The sequence below is a fragment of the Thermobia domestica genome, chromosome 13 (assembly GCF_964235325.1).
Source record: "Thermobia domestica chromosome 13, izTheDome1.hap1.1, whole genome shotgun sequence".
Lineage (NCBI taxonomy): Eukaryota > Metazoa > Arthropoda > Insecta > Zygentoma > Lepismatidae > Thermobia > Thermobia domestica.
The window spans coordinates 75775871-75791259 of NC_137466.1; the positions used below are offsets into that span (position 1 = coordinate 75775871).

The 15389-nt window shown below is 36.1% G+C and overlaps 1 protein-coding gene across 1 annotated transcript in view; it reads left to right on the forward strand.

Annotated features, from left to right (window-relative positions):
- Positions 1 to 329: 329 nt before the first annotated feature.
- The window catches only part of LOC145668256 (colorectal mutant cancer protein), a 500739-nt gene continuing 485679 nt past the window's right edge, over positions 330 to 15389 (forward strand). The window contains exon 1 of the mRNA XM_081735948.1: positions 330 to 763. Within this exon, the coding sequence (XP_081592074.1) occupies positions 627 to 763 (137 nt within the window). The 5' untranslated portion in view covers positions 330 to 626. The remainder of the gene's footprint in view (positions 764 to 15389) is intronic.

The window sequence follows — 15389 nt, forward strand, 5'->3', positions numbered from 1 at the left end:
CAGCTTTTTATCGGTAATTTCGATATGGTAACCCTATACATGTAAGAATTGCTGCTTGTATGTACACAATACGTAAGGAAGGATTGATTATGATGCATTTAGAATGCAAAAGATTAAGGAGAAAATAAAAGAAACTCCATCAATCAGAAATCAGGTTACAACTGTTGTGAAATCAACTTCTTGAATGACGTAATAGAAACACCACGCCTACCTCGTACAGACATGAGTCATTCGTCTGCTGCGTTTGCAACAACAAATCCTTAAATTTGCTTCTTTTTGGAGGATTCAGCTGCAGCTGGTGACATCTATTGCCAGAGGATAGAACTACGAGCGAGTTTTGCTGCCACAAGTAATCGACCAATCGTGTTTTCGTTACATTCATGTCACTTGGCGTTACTAGTCGATAATAGTGTGTATCTCGTGTACGAGTTTCTCTGTTTATGAACTGGAGGAGGAGTGTAAACTAAGAATTGTGGTTATTTGTTTTTAAATATCTACTGTTGAAACAATAAGTGAAACTCTGTGTTTGTGTTTAGAATGTCCTTGTTTATACAAAGTGATGAAAGAGTAGGCGTTTTATTTGTCTCATCAATTGATGGGAGCGAAATGTAAGGTCTGTCGACAGCATGGCAGAAGTGTCACAAAACTCGACGAAAACTACGCCGGGGGACGCTGACAGTGAGACAGGCTCTGTTAACGAAGAAGAACGAATCAGAAGACTTTTTCAGGCATGTGACGGTGATGGAGATGGGTACATAGACAGGTAAGCAACACTCAATGTTGTATTAGTAATTAAATATTCCACATGGTTTCGTAAGAAGTCATGTGTCAATGTCATCATATGCTTCTATGGCTGTATATATGATCAGTTGTTCTCCATATTTCTCAATAGATTCATTTTCTGTTCTGTGTGTAAACTGACAGCATCCCTTCTTTACATTTTAATTAGAAAATGGTGAGTTAAAAAAAAAAAAGGAATGAAAGGAAGAAAAGAAAAAGAGAGACGTGAATGAAAACTAATCTTTGCCTAGGTCAACATTCGCAAACTTCGACACTCATCATTTCAACTATTTCCATATATTGTGAACGTACTGCTGGATTATAATGGATATCTTAAAAGAAATCCATCTGATTTTGTCATCTGTAGGATGATGCCGCTATTTTCAGCCGTTCGGGTTTCAGTTTATTATTGGTATTGCAACTTTTACGTTCGCTTTTTCCCCTTCCCTTTGCACCAGCGGGAAAAAAAAAAGCGAAAATGAGCATGATAACCGAACAAGAATTCTTATCGAGCGAAATTTGGCATTACCAATTGATTCATTTGAGATAAATGGGATCTTCAGTGTAATACGCTACGGTTATACTCTGTGGACTAAAGGAGAGAGGTGCTAAATAACTTAGTGACTGTGTGGAATTTGGTGGGATGAGAATGTGAGCAGAAATGGAAGAACCCAAATGTTATCTACTTCAGACCTACATGACCTAAAATCAGTGATGATTTCAAGGGGTGGCCCCAGTTAACGTCATTTCAGATTTTGCCAGGGGACAAGAATGTCTACTGACATAACAGTTTCACGTGTTTTATTAGTATACATTTTAGTATAAAAAGCATGTTTTTCTCAGACACAGAGGAATTGTCCCTTGTCCTTCCTAAATGTTGCTTCTTGGTGGCCGGGGAATTCCTCGGAGTAATACTCCGATTTGGCTTAATCTGAATTGGATTGGATTGGATGAGTTCGCCATCCTTTCAGCAGCGAGGTCATATGAGACGTAAATTACAGCTTAACGTGGAATCCGAATTACTTGAGCTCTCGCCGGGAATCGAACTCAGGTCTCGCGCCGCATGCTCCTATGATAACCATGTAGCCATGAAGAATTACAGGCTTAACCTGGAATACAATTATCGCAATACTACCTTATTCAAAATTTACCTTGGGAGATTTTCCGAAATCATCTCTGGGATCGAATCAGAGACTTCTTGTAATAGAAAAGCCAAGCACTCTATCGCTGAAATAGGACTGTATGATACACTTATGGTATGATTGATTGAAATTTAAAACCTTCTCTTCGGCACTAAAGCTGTATGAGATGAATCTATTTCTTGAAATGGTTTTCCGGGAATCGAACCCGGGCCTACCCGCATAAGAAAGATGCCCGTTAGCCACTTGGCTATGAAGTAAAGATGATTTGTGGTGTGAAACGATTAAATTTAAGAAGACATGACAGGATTAAATTTATTTAACAAATTTTAAGTTAATGTACCTTTAATGCACATATAAGATAATACGTGATATTTGTGCGTCTGTAACTTTCATTCTTCTATCCTAATAACGACTGGACGAGGCTGCGCTAAATTATTATTATTTGGTTAGGTTGAGAATTAAATGTCATCATAAAAGTATTTGGTGCTTTTTATTAATGTGATATCGCATCTCAATTTGCTACACACAGCGATGCAACTACGCAAGTTGTCGTCCAGGGCAAGAGCTCTCCTTAGCGCCTTCTTGACCAACCGCACCAAAACGCTTACCCAAATATTTGCCCAATTTTGCGCACTCCCAATCGGGCGCCCGTGGCACAAGCCACGTTTGCCTCCCCCTAGTTACATCACTGATCACACAAAATCATAGAAGGGGCTGCAGTGGCTCAGTGGTAGGGCGTTCACCTCTGGAGCTTCGGGTCCCTTATTCGATTCCAGCTCGTGCCAAGTAAACTTTGTGGTGGACAAATACCATGTGCGTGGATTTTCTCGGGGTTCTCTCGTTTCCTCCCCCTTTATTCATTCCACCATTTCATTCATTATTTCTTCATCACCGTCTCCTTTAGCCCACATGGCATAACCGTGAGACATAATCGTGGGACATAAAACTCAAATATTTCATTTATTTACAAAATCATAGAAATGCAATTCTAAGGAGAAAATTGTGTAGCAGAATACATCTATGATCATAATTTATTACCGAAGTAAGTTTTATTATTAATAATACTAACGAAAAAAAAAAATTATCATTGTCTTTCCATCCTGACAAAACGGTTTATCTTTCAATCTTACATACAGTGGAAATGTTCCCCAACTTTTCCTGTCCTATTTGCGCCTTTTAGATTCTATTAAAAAAAAAAAAAAAATCAGTTTTTCATCCATACGATTATGCCTTCTGAAGGAGATGAATACCTAATGAAAGTGAATGATTAAGGAACAGTTGTTGGAATGGGAATGTAAGAGAAAAGGGAGAACCTGGAGGAAACTCACAGACACGATGCTTTTCACCTCAAACTCACATGGCATGCGACCTCTCGCTTGAAAGATTAGCACTCTACCACTGAGCCACATGCCCCAGTTTGGGTTCTGAATAAATAAACCCATTCATTATACTATTGGAACTGGCCGCAGAATTGATGTCAAGACTTTCGAGATGAAAGACTCCAGCTCTTTTTTTTTTTTTTTTTTTAACTAGATGAGAGTAGCAAAACCATGGACCTAGCGTTACCCTCTTTTCTGTTCTTTCTATCTTTCCAATCTGTCTTCAACATTAAGAAGGGGGGGGGGTAATATCGTTTCCATAATATTCTTTTTAAAGCGATGTTCAAAATATTTATGAAGTTAAAAGACAATGCGTTGGAGGATCAGGGGAGCAGAGTTGTCTTCAACATTGGGGGGTGGGCAGATTTGAGGCTTATTCTGGCAGGACATCAATTTCATCTCACTTTCCTTTGTGGCAGTCGGACACAAATCATCACATTTCTCCCCCAAAAAACACATTTCAAATCGGATTATTGGGGGGATAGCCTCCAGTTCCAGGATTGGGGGGAATTTCCCCCCTCATTTCCCCGGGGTTTGCGCCAGTGCTGATAGGGGTTCATAAATGAGACATCTGGGCGTTGTATAGCATTGACCTGAAAACATTCTTTTTGTTGCGTCCTCTGGTTTTACATTAAAATAACCAAATAAGAGTAGTATTTAAAAGATAAAAAAATAAATAAAAATAAAATAAAATAAAAATGAATAACCTACTGTATCCGAGTAGCATTAGGATACAGTATGGGCTACTAAATGAACACTTATGAAGGAAAAAGTTTTTGTGTTTTTATCAAGAATTAAGGTTCTCATCGTGCAGTACGTAATTCATATTTCTAATTACTTGTTGCCATTACTTAGTAAGAACTTCGAATAGACGTTCAAAAACAAGTTCAAATGTACTCAGTAGGGTGTATCGAAAAAAACTTTTTTTCGAAATCCGGTTACGGCTAGTGCGGATTTTTGGCCAAATGGCATCAATAAAACGTATAAAAAATTTCAACTCGATCAGACAACTCCTTCTGCTGCCGAGTAGAGCCCAAATATTAGAAAAATCAACAAAAGATTCACTTTTCAACGGATTTTCCAAAAATATTTTTTAAATATTTCCTATATTTTTCGGTCTTTTAAATTATTGAAATAGCATTGGAAAAGAGAAATAAATACATAAAACAAATTTATTACGGTTATTTCTGTACACCATAAGCATAAAAACCTAGTTAATTATTTGTAAAAATGCACCGATTTTCTGGCGTATCGTACAATTAAATTTTAATATAAAATTATTGAAGTCTCTTGAATAACAAAGAAAACACTTTAGTGCTAAATTCTAAGAGCAGTAATAGTATAAATAATTTGCTCCCAATGCCGTATGCATCTGCTTATCACACTAGATCACCTGCTGCCCACCTCTCCCCGAACGCCTCTTCTCTTGTACTTGCCCAGCTGAAAGGATCTGTCTTATCAGTCGCCAGTAGTCAACCAGCTGTGTCGAACGTGATTGTCGCTGCTTGAGTTATTTATTAGTGCTGTAGGAAATTTTAACTAAATAATTTGTTTTCGTGTGAAGTGCAGTATGTAGAAGTGAGAACAGTGTTTCAGTTGTGTTTAGTACTTCTTATTAGGAAGAAAGTGACAGATACGCTGACGTTATGGCATCGACAAGTTTGTTACGGTCTGACGTTAGGAATAGCTTTATTGGGACACCCAAGGAATTGGGTAGAACACAGCTACCAACCGTTGAAATGTATTGAGACAATACCTATGGGAGCGGGAGGAAAAACTGAGAATTTCGGGATCCCGGAAAGAGCCTTCAACAAAGGATTTATCTTCTATCGTCGCCAGGAAGATTGTAGAAAATTGAGATTACGCCTCAATCAGCGGCGATGCAATTTTCAGTGTCAGAAGGATTGTTGCAATGATATTGAAGTACCATAATATTATCCGTGACTTGCAAAGCTCAGCAAAGTCTGGTTTCCAAACTTCTGCAAAACGAATTGCTGATTTTCAACAGTCTGCCAAAAATATTTCATTTGATATAGCCTTTTGTAAGTGTTCCGATCCTCTTGCCTGCAACTGCGAAAAAGGAAGAAAAGTACCAGTGCTAGAGGGTCTTTTCTTCTAGATCAAAGAACCACAAGATTGAGGCATAATCTCAATTTTCTACAATCTTCCTGCCGACGATAGAAGATAAACCTTTTGTTGAAGGCTCTTTCCGGGATCCCGAAATTCTCATTTTTTTTCTTCTCGCTCCCATAGGTATTGTCTCAATACATTTCAACGGTTGGTAGCTGTGTTCTACCCAATTCCTTGGGTGTCCCAATAATGTTATTCCTAACGTCAGACCGTAACAAACTTGTCGACGCCATAACGTCAGCGTATCTGTCACTCTCTTTTTAATAAGAAGTACTTAACACAACTGAAACACTGTTCTCACTTCTACATACTGCACTTCACACGAAAACAAATTATTTAGTTAAAATTTCCTACAGCACTAATAAATAACTCAAGCAGCGACAATCACGTTCGACACAGCTGGTTGACTACTGGCGACTGATAAGACAGATCCTTTCAGCTGGGCAAGTACAAGAGAAGAGGCGTTCGGGGAGAGGTGGGCGGCAGGTGATCTAGTGTGATAAGCAGATGCATACGGCATTGGGAGCAAATTATTTATACTATTACTGCTCTTAGAATTTAGCACTAAAGTGTTTTCTTTGTTATTCAAGAGACTTCAATAATTTTATATTAAAATTTAATTGTACGATACGCCAGAAAATCGGTGCATTTTTACAAATAATTAACTTGGTTTTTATGCTTGTGGTGTACAGAAATAACCGTAATAAATTTGTTTTATGTATTTATTTCTCTTTTCCAATGCTATTTCAATAATTTAAAAGACCGAAAAATATAGGAAATATTTAAAAAACATTTTTTGGAAAATCCGTTGAAAAGTGAATCTTTTGTTGATTTTTCTAATATTTGGGCTCTTACTCGGCAGCAGAAGGCGTTGTCTGATCGAGTTGAAATTTTTTATACGTTTTATTGATGCCATTTGGCCAAAAATCCGCACTAGCCGTAACCGGATTTCGAAAAAAAGTTTTTTTCGATACACCCTAGTACTCAGTCTATAGAATTACAAAGCCAGCAAGGGCGCCCATCACTGGGGAAAGAGGGGGCGCTCTCCCCTAGAGGAAATTATACCTTAAAAGATCGAAAACCCAATAGAATTTTTAGAATAATTACAGCAAAAGTTGCAAATTCAAAAGTTGCAGCTATATTTGAAATGTCTCTTATACTTGCCCCACTCTGGAAACCACAACATGGGCGCCCTTGATAGCCAGTATTCGAACATATATTCAGGAGATAATTCTTGTCCCTAAGATAAGATAAAAACTACAGACAAACCTGCCTCCTTTCGGGATTATGACTAGCCTACCTAAAACTTGTAAAAAAAAAAAAAAAAAAAAAAAAAAAAAAAAAAAAAAAAAAGATAAGTGAAAACAACGATTACGTTTAGTTGAGGATTTCATTAATGCACAGTTGGACGGCAGAAGGATAATCCCACCCCCAAATTAATATATTCCTTGAGTATTCCATCAGAATGAAAGTAAAAGGCGCCCCAAGGCGTGACAAACCATGTTAGAGCCAAGCAGAGGTGCCTACAGGCAAATTTTAGGGCGAAGAAGATTGCGCACGACATTTTTTCGTTGGGGGGCGGAGGGGTGGAAAGACATATTTTCATTGAAAATGACACAATCACTACTTAAATGATATTATAATGATGCCTTTAAGAACGGTGACTGTTACGGAGATCTTGCCATGAATAACATTTTAAAATAATTAATTCTTATAGAAGAAGAATGAATTCTCATTTGATTTTGAAAAAAAAAAAATGTGGTGGGAAACGTAAGCGGATATAGAGTGATTCTGCTTAAACAGAAGGTAACACAGGCACCCAGTACTTTTTGGGGGGGAGAGGGAGAGTGGTAACTTCGGTGTGATTGCGCCCAAGCACTTAGGGAAATGGGATCTTACGGTCCAGACGGAATACCACCATATGTAATTAAAGAATTTGCTGAAACATCTCCTGTATTTCACTATGTTTTTCCGTAAAAAGTAGCACATTTTCAGAAAAATGATAAAGTTTAACATGTCCTGTTAAAAAAAAAAAAGCTAAAGTGCAGAAAAATTGAGACCAGTTTTATCGTAATTTGCAAAAAAATATGAACAATCTATACTCTGTATATAACCGAGTACTGCATTACATACAATGTAGCCTCACAAAATACCACAATTTCTTGAAAGAGAGATTTACTTCTACTAACTTGTCAATTATTAATGATTTCGTTACAAAGGAACGTTAAAGAAATGGTCAAGTTGATGTAATGTGCACAGATATCTAGGAAGCCTGTGTCTTAGTTGACCACAATATTTTACTAAACAGAATATAAGTTTTGATTTTTTTTTCTCGAAAGACTTTATCTGTGAATAGTTTGATACAATTTTGGGCCTCTCTCAAGGCTCAAATCATGGACCTTTGCTATTTCTTATAAATACATGTAGGGCCTATTAATGATATAACGCAATGTATTTATTGTAATAAGAAAGTAATGTAGAGAGAAGCACAAAATTTAATTTCATAAGAAATATGTTAGAAAGAATTACCAAAATTTGTAACAAGAATGTAGAAGAGGATGTTGAAATCCTTAAAGAACAGCTAGCTGTATGAGAGTGGTTACAGTAAAAGGGATATCGTTAAAGCATCTGTGGTCTCTGGGAGAGGTAAAAGTGGGGACGACAATGAGGGGGTATGGAAAGGTATTGTAGGGTTAGAAGAAGATACTGAGATTTAAAAAAGAATGTTAAGAAAGCAAGGGGTCAAAAGAAAAGGTAGCAGAACGTTGTTAAACATGGTCAAAAGCAAAGGGAGGAATAAGGGAAAAAGATATCAGAAAGGTGTCATTTATTGTATAACGTGTAAGGATTGTCATATGAAATATATTGGGGAGACGGGGAAATTATTGAAAGAAAGAATTAAACAACATAAAAGTGATGTGAAATATGACAGAGAAACTAACGCAACTAACATCACATTTCTCCCCAAATCTCACATTTCAAATCGCTTTATTAGGAGGACTGTCGCTCAGTTTCAAGATTGGAGGGGTCATGTCCCTCTTATCCCCCCGTGCCATTTGCGCCTGTGTGCGTAATACACACACTGTCAACAGATGTAGATACGAAGCGTTACATAGTCAAGAACATTTTTTACACAATGACTGTGGTAACCATAATATAACTCGTGATATCAAAGATTACATTTCTTTGATAGTTAACATGGAACATTGAAATAATTTACAACTGATTTGAATATTTCTGTTGTTTTAATTCATTATAAAAATATGGTGAATTAACATTTTACTTGTGGCTACAAGTGGCTACTTTATTGGTTCAAGAAAAAAAAGTTGACTCCACGGGAATAGAACCCAGTATCCTTGGCACGTGAGTCACTGATGTTACTGATTCTGCCACGCCGTCACTTGATAAATTTGCGCAACGTACGACATATGCGGCGAGTCGAAAACTTTAAGACGGTTTTTCTCTGCTATATTAGGTCATTGCGCTCTCCCAGTTTGTAATATGAACACTTTAAATGTGCACTATCATTTTGCAAAAATTGGCCCCGAAATTCATTTGCCAAAGTCTGCTTTCTCCTTGTTAGTATATTTTCATAAAATAGTGAATAATAATATTGTTTCTATTGAATTAAATTCTAATATACTATGCATGTTCCAGTATCTAAAATTAGAACTAGCAATATCATTACATTTTACTGCACGAACGCACTAACTGACTTTCTACGTAAATCCCGTATATGGCGAGGGCTGCTTCCTGCAATAACATGAAAACAGTAGTTCTAGGTATTTATATATTTGGAATGAATGGAAATGTGGGGTGCTGAATGGAAACCGTACGTAACAAAAATTACATGTAAAAGTGCGTCTAAAATTATCTTTCTACTGGACTTTTGTATAACCACTGGCACAAATCGGTGGGGGGGGGGGGGATGATGGGGACATGTCCCCTCCAATCTTGGAACTGGGGGACTGTCCCCCAATAATCAAATTTGAAATGTGTTTTTTTGGGGGGAGAAATGTGATGATTTGTGTCCGATTACCACAAAGGAAAGTGAGATGAAATTGATGTTCCCCAGAATAAGCCTCAAATCTGCCCGCCTCCCAGTGTTGAAGAAAATTCTGCTCCCCTGATCCTCCACAGCATTGTTTTTCAACTTCATAAATAATTTGAACATCGCTTAAAAAAAAAAAAAAAAAAAAAAAAAAAAAAAAAAAAAAAAAACGTGGGAACGGTCTTACCCGTCCCCCAATGTTGATAACAGATTTGCGCTGCTGTGTATAACAATAATGGTTTTATACGCAAACTAAAATTGGGTATTACCATGAGCGGCGATTTTGGGGGGCTGAAGGGGCCCGCTCCCCTGAAGTTTGTGTGAGCAGACATATTTGTTAAAATCATCATTTTTGACTTGTAAGATGATACCAGACAAACTTGATCCTTTCTCCCCAAAGTTAAACAGAAGTCGGCGTCACTGGACATCATGCCTGTTGTGTTAAAATAAATAAATGTGAAGAAAGAGGAACGTATATTTGGAATTCTAAATCCGCTACAAAGTACTTCCTCGCTCTTACAGTTTTTGGTCTAAGAAAATCCAATATAAAAACTAGAAGTGAGTAGAGTTTAGTGTCCCTCTCAGCAGAAAGGCTATATGAGGCATAGATTCACAGCTTAACATGGGATCTGTACACATGAACTTCCACCGGGAATCGAATCCGGATCTCCCACCAAATTTTCGGTTTGAATAGAGAGATTAATCCCGAGATTGAATCTATTTTTGCGTCAATAACGTTATATAAATGTAACTGTTTTGCTATTTATTACCGTTTTTGTCCTACAGGGTGGCCCAAAGATAGGTATACACCCCTGCATTGATCAAATATAACATTCTGGCTTATGGGTTTATTTGCTTCGGCTGTTCCGAGCTTAAGATATAAGTAAAAACCCATTAAAAACAAATAATAAAGAAACTAGTCTACTAATGGATAACAATAATAAATTATATAAAATGCAATGAGTTGGTACTGTATACCTACTTTTAGGCCACCCTGCATATTGGGATTAATGTTGCACTTGGAAGTGGTAATAGATTTCTGCTAATAAGTTTCAACAGTCATTAAAGCTGAAACTGAACTATTCTTGAGTCAGTAAATTCATATAAAGAAACTGTTTCACTGTTTTTGTGTCATAAGGATTAATCTTGAAAGTGGGAGTTACAAATTTCTACCGCTTCTGGTTTCAATAGAGAGTTAAAGACATCTGTCCTTCGCATCTTCCTTGGAATGTTGAATCAATGTTTTTTTTTTTTTTTTTTTTAAATCGTCACATCTTACCGGTCATCGTTTGTTGCGATAAATAGTGAAACGGAAATAATTTCTGGCACTTTCTTGCAGGAATTAGAGCCAAGTTTGATCATAATTTTGGAATATCAAATTTATGACAAGGAACAGTTACTCTGTGTTCATTACTGCTTGTACTCTATGAGAGTCAGGATTGAAACAGAAGGCTGCAGTACTGTTTGAACCACTTCCGATTTTAGTAAAGTGATAGGAAGGATGAGTAGAGTGATGAACTACTGAATCCTTATCAAAAACTTGTTTCTCGTTATCTTTTGCTATACTGTGAATCTAAGGTTAGCGTTAAAACCGGAAACGACATGTTTACTGTATACGGTACCAACCAGTTGAAATATTAGAATGATAAGGACGGAGATGGAAGCATTTGGGGGGACACTGAATCCATATCACAGTACCCTACTTTCTGTCTCTTACCATTTCCGTTGTGATACCTGTCGACAGCAGTGATGGAATGGGTCATGAGTCCGTAAGTCACGATGACTTTTGTCCGGGTCATCCGGTTCTGGGAAATATTCTATCTGAAGCGTTAGTTCGGAATTTTATAGTTAATGATTCTCGCTGCTTGAGCTTGAACATTCATTTGTTTCATTCTCCGTTTGACGTTTCTTGATCAAGATACCACGATTTGAATATTCCATGTTTTCACAAATATAATTTCATGTTTATGTGTTTTCCCATACGCAAGTTTTGAACATACCTTTCAACTTTCCTCTTCAAAATGTTTCCATATACACACTTTTTTTGATGAGTTGAGGTATGTCATGTCCTTTTAGTTTGTGGAGTACCTACCAATATTTTTCGTAGCCTCTTCTGTATCGAGTGTAAGTTATTTTACTGTGCCGGCGAAAGAGAGTAGGTAAATAATATTATAAATCCAAAATTTATATTAAGATTCTTACATTTACCTGGTGCGATTGAGAATATACTATAATTTAAACTAGAGTTGACCGAGTCGGGAACTTCACCCCAAAATTTTCCAAAAGCCAGAGTAAGTACACTGTTTCCAGTTTTCATGTTCGTAAGGTTTTTCTGTTCACCTTAATTAAATTCGAATTCCAAATTTACTTCAAAAGCATTCCACTTGGAAGAGAACAACCCCAAGTTAGTTCTGCTATGTAAATTATAGCATTCTGGATGGATTCCAGAAGATCAACCCTCTGCTAGCAATTTTTACTGTTAAATAAACATTTTAATGGTTCGTTAAAAAAAAAAAAAAAATGGAAACGAACAGGATCTATATACAAAACATATGCTTTATGTTTGGAAAGAATCCAACGTATGATAATATAAGCTTGACCTCTACAATGCTTGCTGCGAAAGGATCATACTTTGTCTCTGAAAGCAAGAAAAGGAAGTTTGTATATGGAAAAAGTTGTAATAAAAGAAAAACTAGGAACCTTATTTTCGTTCTTTTCACAAGCACAAATGTTTTTGTTGTAAGGAAAAGGGTAGACAGAATGTTATCATAGCTTTGAAGGAAATGCCGGAAAGCCCGTAAAATAATTTGACACTAATTATTTTCAACAGTCTTTCCTATGCTTTGCCTTTAAGACTTGAAGGTGCAGACTTTTCATATTGTCAATGAAAGAAGTTCCTGAAAGTCTTTGAATCTAATTTCAGTTCAGACAATACATGTAATCTTGATGGTAGACAAACTCTCAAGTTCACTTGGCTTTGCTAGAAACAAGCCACTTACGTTTTTCTTTTTATCCTATAATTATTTGATTAATTATTTAAACGTAATTAGTTTGGATTTAATGAAGCGAAACAGTAACCTTTAATGTGTCATTACTTTTCGAATTCGGAACCTCTCTACTGCGAAACAAGAACGTAATCGTTCATTCATTTATGGTTATTTTATGTTTGAAATCAAACCTTCCTTTCCAACTCCGACTCTGTATAAGACATATCTGCTATTTGATCAAGACCTCATGCACTGACATGAAGAATCGAGCCAGTAACTCTTACACAAAACTAAACAACCAAAGGGATTTCGTTCCATTTATTTATTGAGTTTTCATTTCTTAAAATGTATATTTTCCATAAGTAGAAGCTTTGCTTTGTTATAATTAAATACAAACTGATTATTTGCTGAGCAAAACTATATATTTTCATCAAAATTCAACACGTATTACAGTTTCGCCAACTAGCTCTTTGGTTTCATCAGACACTATGTGATACAGGATAGCTGTACAATCGTATATACATACAACAGCTAAGATATCTTTCTTCTGATTGGCTACTAGCAGCAGCAAATCCTTTTCAATTATATTTCTTGAATATATATTTCAATTATTTTAATTGAAGTAAAATTGAAAGGGATTTGCTGCTGCCAGTAGCCAATCAGAAGAAAGATATCTTAGCTGTTGGATGTATATACGATTGTACAGTTATCTTGTATCACATAGTGTCTGATGAAGCCAAAGAGTTAGTTGGTGAAACTGTAACACGTGTTGAATTTTAATGAAAATATATAGTTTTACTCAGCAAATAATTAGTTTGTATTTAATTAAAATGTGTGTTTGTGTGAATATAATGCATGACAAGTTAAATGAACGTATAATGTCATTGGGTGTTAAATTCTTGTCGAGAATTTAAGGTTTCGAGGAATAGGTGTTATACGAGTCCTCGTGTACAGTACCTCTCGGAAGTTCATTTATTTCACTACTTGGTAAAATAAAATAAAGTGAAATACAAATCGTAACATGAGAAATTAAATGAAATTGAAGTAGATTACTTGCAATATACTTTATTCATTTATTTTATTCATACGTATTATACTTTATTCATTTTATCACTTATTACTGCTGGATTCTGTCTTTCACTCGTAGTATGCGCTAACTGCTATTAAGAATGCTCATTCATGCTGATACATAACTCAGAAATTATGACCGTTTCACTTATGGTACTCAATATGGTGTCTGAAATATTAAATTGACAACTATAAAATTCAGTTTAATTTATCAGGCGTGTTTCTGCAGTCTGTATGAGTGATGATGTAGGTCAGCGTTTCCCAACCATTTTCAACTTGCGGCACACTACGGGTGTAACTTGAATTCTCGCGGCACACTCAGAAATTATTATTTGTAAATATAAAATAGCGTGGTATTTTTTTCTGTGATTACTGATCTCACAGAGAAGAAAGCTCGATCACTGTTTTTCCCCCGTGGTAAATCATTATGCTTATTTTTCATTCTAATTTTAAAATAGAAAACAATTGCAATGAAATGTTGGGCTCAGGTTTTTAAAAATACGCTTTCTTTTTCGCAAACTGTATCCAACCTTTCACTAAGAAGGAAGATCACTAAATAAAGAACGAACAAACAAATCTTTTACTTTTAAAGCACAAATGTAGGTAATTTGTATGCACAAATATAGGTATTTGTTTGCTTTGTCGAAAGGATTGAATGATATTTTAACATTTCAAGTTACGAAATAGTCTGCAAGAATGAAGAAGCAATAATGGTCATAACAATGATAAGTACTTTTTTTTCAACATTAAAAAATGTACAGAAAAGTAACACGGTATGAAACTTAAAATTGTAGATTTATAGTGGAGGTTCCTAGTAACGCGAAATACAAATATACATTTTCCACTATGTCTTGCAATTTGATTGCTATAGAATTAGTAATTTTGTTTCGATTTCCTCGCGGCATACCAGCAGCCCATTGACGGCACACCGGTTGGGAAACGCTGATGTAGGTGAAGGCCTGCTCTCTAGTGTGACCTGTGGTGGTATACTCTAAAACGTAACTAGGCTCCTTAACAAGAGTAAATATCAATCGAACTCCCGTGTTATACAGGGTGGCCCAAAAGTAGGTATACACCCTTGCATTGATCAAGTATAACATTCTAGTTTATGGGTTTATTTGCTTCGGATCTTCCGAGCTTAAGATGTAAGTAAAAAACACATTAGGAACACATAATAAAGAAACTAAGTCTACCTGATGTATAACAATAAGAAATTATATAAAATGCAATGAGCTGATCAGTACGGTACTGTATACCTACTTTTGGGCCGCCCTGTATTAAATTTTTCAGAGAATTTTCGGGTATTTGAAGAGAAAGTGTGGACAACTTTACACTATAGCAAGAAAAACATATCAAGTGAAAGATCTCACTCATTCTCTGGACGATTAATGAGACGGATGATACGTGAAGTTAATGATTTAAAAAAATGAATAGTGATGAGAAAATAAAAGAATTATTTAAAAAGGACAGAATGTTGTGTATCCCAACCATACATTGGCTGGGGTTGAACCCGCAATCCTTCGCGCTAGAAATGAGTAACCATGGCCAAAAGTGGAACTGATTGACTAATAATGAGGATGTGCAGTTTATATAAATGAAATTAAATATGGAACAATTTTTTTTCACTTGATTGAATTCAGATGGATTTCAAATAGGCCTATTGATAATTGTAATTAAAAGCAGGAAGACCATCTTGTTCTTTTCCTTAAATATATTTTGTCTATAGAAGTGGGTATTTATCTATGCAACCATGTAGTTGGTGTATTCTTCTCTCGTTTTAAGGTAACGGTCTCCTTTCATCCCTCAATTCCCTTCGATACAATTTCAGTAGCAAGGGAGAAAGCAAGATGGG